This window comes from Buceros rhinoceros, unplaced genomic scaffold (assembly GCF_000710305.1).
Source record: "Buceros rhinoceros silvestris isolate BGI_N320 unplaced genomic scaffold, ASM71030v1 scaffold32935, whole genome shotgun sequence".
Lineage (NCBI taxonomy): Eukaryota > Metazoa > Chordata > Aves > Bucerotiformes > Bucerotidae > Buceros > Buceros rhinoceros.
Window position 1 is genome coordinate 1 of NW_010415128.1, and position 2,429 is coordinate 2,429.

Below are 2,429 nucleotides of genomic sequence, written 5' to 3' on the forward strand. Positions count from 1 at the left end.
GGGGACACGGCTGTCCCCATCCTGGATCCAACTGGACCAAGCTGCGATGGGCTCCCAGCAGACCCACCCCCCACTAGTGCCCACACGCTCACTCACTCACACACCCCACTTCGAGCACACACGCTATTTAAATACAACCCGTTTCCCTCTCTTTCTCCACTCTTGCTCTTCCCAATGTCCCCAGGCACCGGGTTACCTGAGCCCCCTCTTGCCGCCGTCTCACCGAGCTCCTCTCCAGGCGTGCGGAGCAGCTTTCACAGCACACCCTCAGCAGCGCAGGGCTGAAGAGAAAGGGGTCAAAGCTGCTCCATCTCTGTGCTGGTCACTGCTTGTCTGGGGAGACGGATGGACGGGCAGAGAGGGCACATACGTCCTTCCAGTTCCACAAACGCTTATCTGTGGCACGGCCCAGTGTTGCATAAACAAACACTCCTCCGGCTCCTGCCCTGTTTTGTGGCTCCCAGGCACCCTTGGCAAACGGAGCTGTGCCGGAGCGTGCCTTCTGGCATGGAGCAACCCAGCAGCCTGAGCCTGGTTTCAGTTTCCTTTCCCTGGTCTGCTCAGCAGAACCCAGAAATGTGAGTTTAATCTTTCCTTCCCACATAAAAGGAAGAAGCTTATTCCAAGGAAGGTGGAGATCATGCTGACTCATTTCCAATTACTGCTTTATTACACTCTCCTTACGGGGGGGTCAGCCAAGGGTAGCTCAGGAAACTCCTTTCCAAACCCTGTGCCCCGCGGCCACGCTGCCTGGCAGCACTATTGCTTTTTGAACCCATCTCACAGCAAGGCAAGCATGAACTGGTGTCACAGTGCCTGTCTCCTTGGGTGCCTGGCAGGAGTCAGGCGAGGGGCTGCACCCATGGGGGGACAGCCCAGGCCTGCCCGATGGCAGCAGCTGGCAAAACACCCAGGGAACCAAAGGGGATCGGTAAGGAGCAAAATCCCTGATGATTTCCATCTCCCTGAGGTGGAGAGCTGCAGCGCGTCCTTGGGCTTGGAGAGCAGCGCCAGCATCCTTGGAACTCACTGACAAGAGATGCTCTGCGTCACAGTTCATGTCCCGGGATAAGAAAAGTCTCCAGAATTAAAATAGCTGATTTTAAAAAGATGGCAGCTTTGGGGAAGGCCTGGAGGAGGGATGACCTCTCCCCCATGACTGTGATGGGGCAGGGTTTTGCCCCACTAATCCCTTCCACAGCGCGCCTGTCCTTGTCCTGCAGAGGTGCCAGAGCTCCAGGATGGGGCTGGGGAGCTGGTGGACCAGTCGGACGCCTGGTCCCAGTCTCCACCAGCGCTCCCTCCCCACTGTGTGGGGCTGGGCTGGTGCTGCTCTACCCTCCCTGCATGGGACATGGGGACGGTGCCCCTCCAGCATCACCTCCACTGCCCAGGAGGCTGGGCAGGGGCAGGTGGCTCCCATGGAGGGTGTTGGTCAGATGTCACCAGACTGTCACAGCCACCGCTCTGCACAGCACAGCACTACGGCCCCAGCGCAGTCGGAGGTGAGGAGACGGTGAGGTGATGCTGAGGAGGTCCCGGGCGGTTCCTCGACTCACTGGATGAGGCCCGTGGGCAGCAGCGAGCTCTCGTTGATGCTGGTGAAGGGGGCTGCTCCACTGCCTCCTGGCTCCACTCCTCCACACCGCTCTGAGCCAGGACGGGGGAGAAGCAGGACAGTGTGAATCCAAGGCTCATGTCCTTGACTTAGTGTAAGCACTGCTCAGCGACAACCAACCCATCGGTATTATCAGCATGATTCTCACACTAGAGCCAGGACCCAGCACTGTGCCAGCCACTAGGAAGATAATCAACTCTATCCCAGCCGAGAACAGGACCGGTGCTTAGCTGCCAGCTGGGTTAAACCACAACAGCACCCACGCATCCCCAAGGCCAGCGTGACCCTGCTCTCCACAGGGGCTCCTGCTCGCCGTCCCAGGAGCCAGGCCCCCCCCAGCCACGCACGTGGCAGCTTTGGGGTTTGACAAAGGTGGGAATCCCAGGTTCACCTTCCAGAGCCCCACTCAGCAGCAGCCTGGGGGACCCCAGCCCTGGGACAGCACCCAGGGCAGCCCAGAGCCTCACCTGCCTCCTCCCGGCTGGGGAAATACTGGAATCCTTCTAAGTTTGCGGAGAGCAGGACTTGGAGCACAGGGTCCTGAGGGCAGAGAAACCTGGGCTGGGGACACTGCTGCTGGCCACTTCCCACCTCCCCAGGGCTGTGAGCCCACAGCCAGCCCAGGGCAGAGGATGCAGCCCTTTCCCATCACCCCGCATCCCACAGCTGGGCTCAGGTGCTGCAGCCTCCACCCCTTTGAGATGAAGGCACTTGAGATGATGAAGGTGCTACCAGAGAAGAGGCAGTAGCATCCCAGCACAGGCAGCAGTGTGGGGAAGGAAGCTGGGCTGCGCCCATTTGGCGAGAACCT

The 2,429-nt window shown here is 59.9% G+C and overlaps 1 protein-coding gene across 1 annotated transcript in view; it reads right to left on the minus strand.

Moving 5' to 3' along the window:
• Positions 1-1,559: 1,559 nt before the first annotated feature.
• Positions 1,560-2,429, minus strand: part of SLC26A11 (solute carrier family 26 (anion exchanger), member 11) — a gene marked incomplete at both ends in the record, with an annotated part of 3,641 nt that continues 2,771 nt past the window's right edge. The window contains 2 exons of the mRNA XM_010137312.1: positions 1,560-1,650; positions 2,086-2,158. Coding sequence (XP_010135614.1) covers positions 1,560-1,650; positions 2,086-2,158 — 164 coding nt within the window. The remainder of the gene's footprint in view (positions 1,651-2,085; positions 2,159-2,429) is intronic.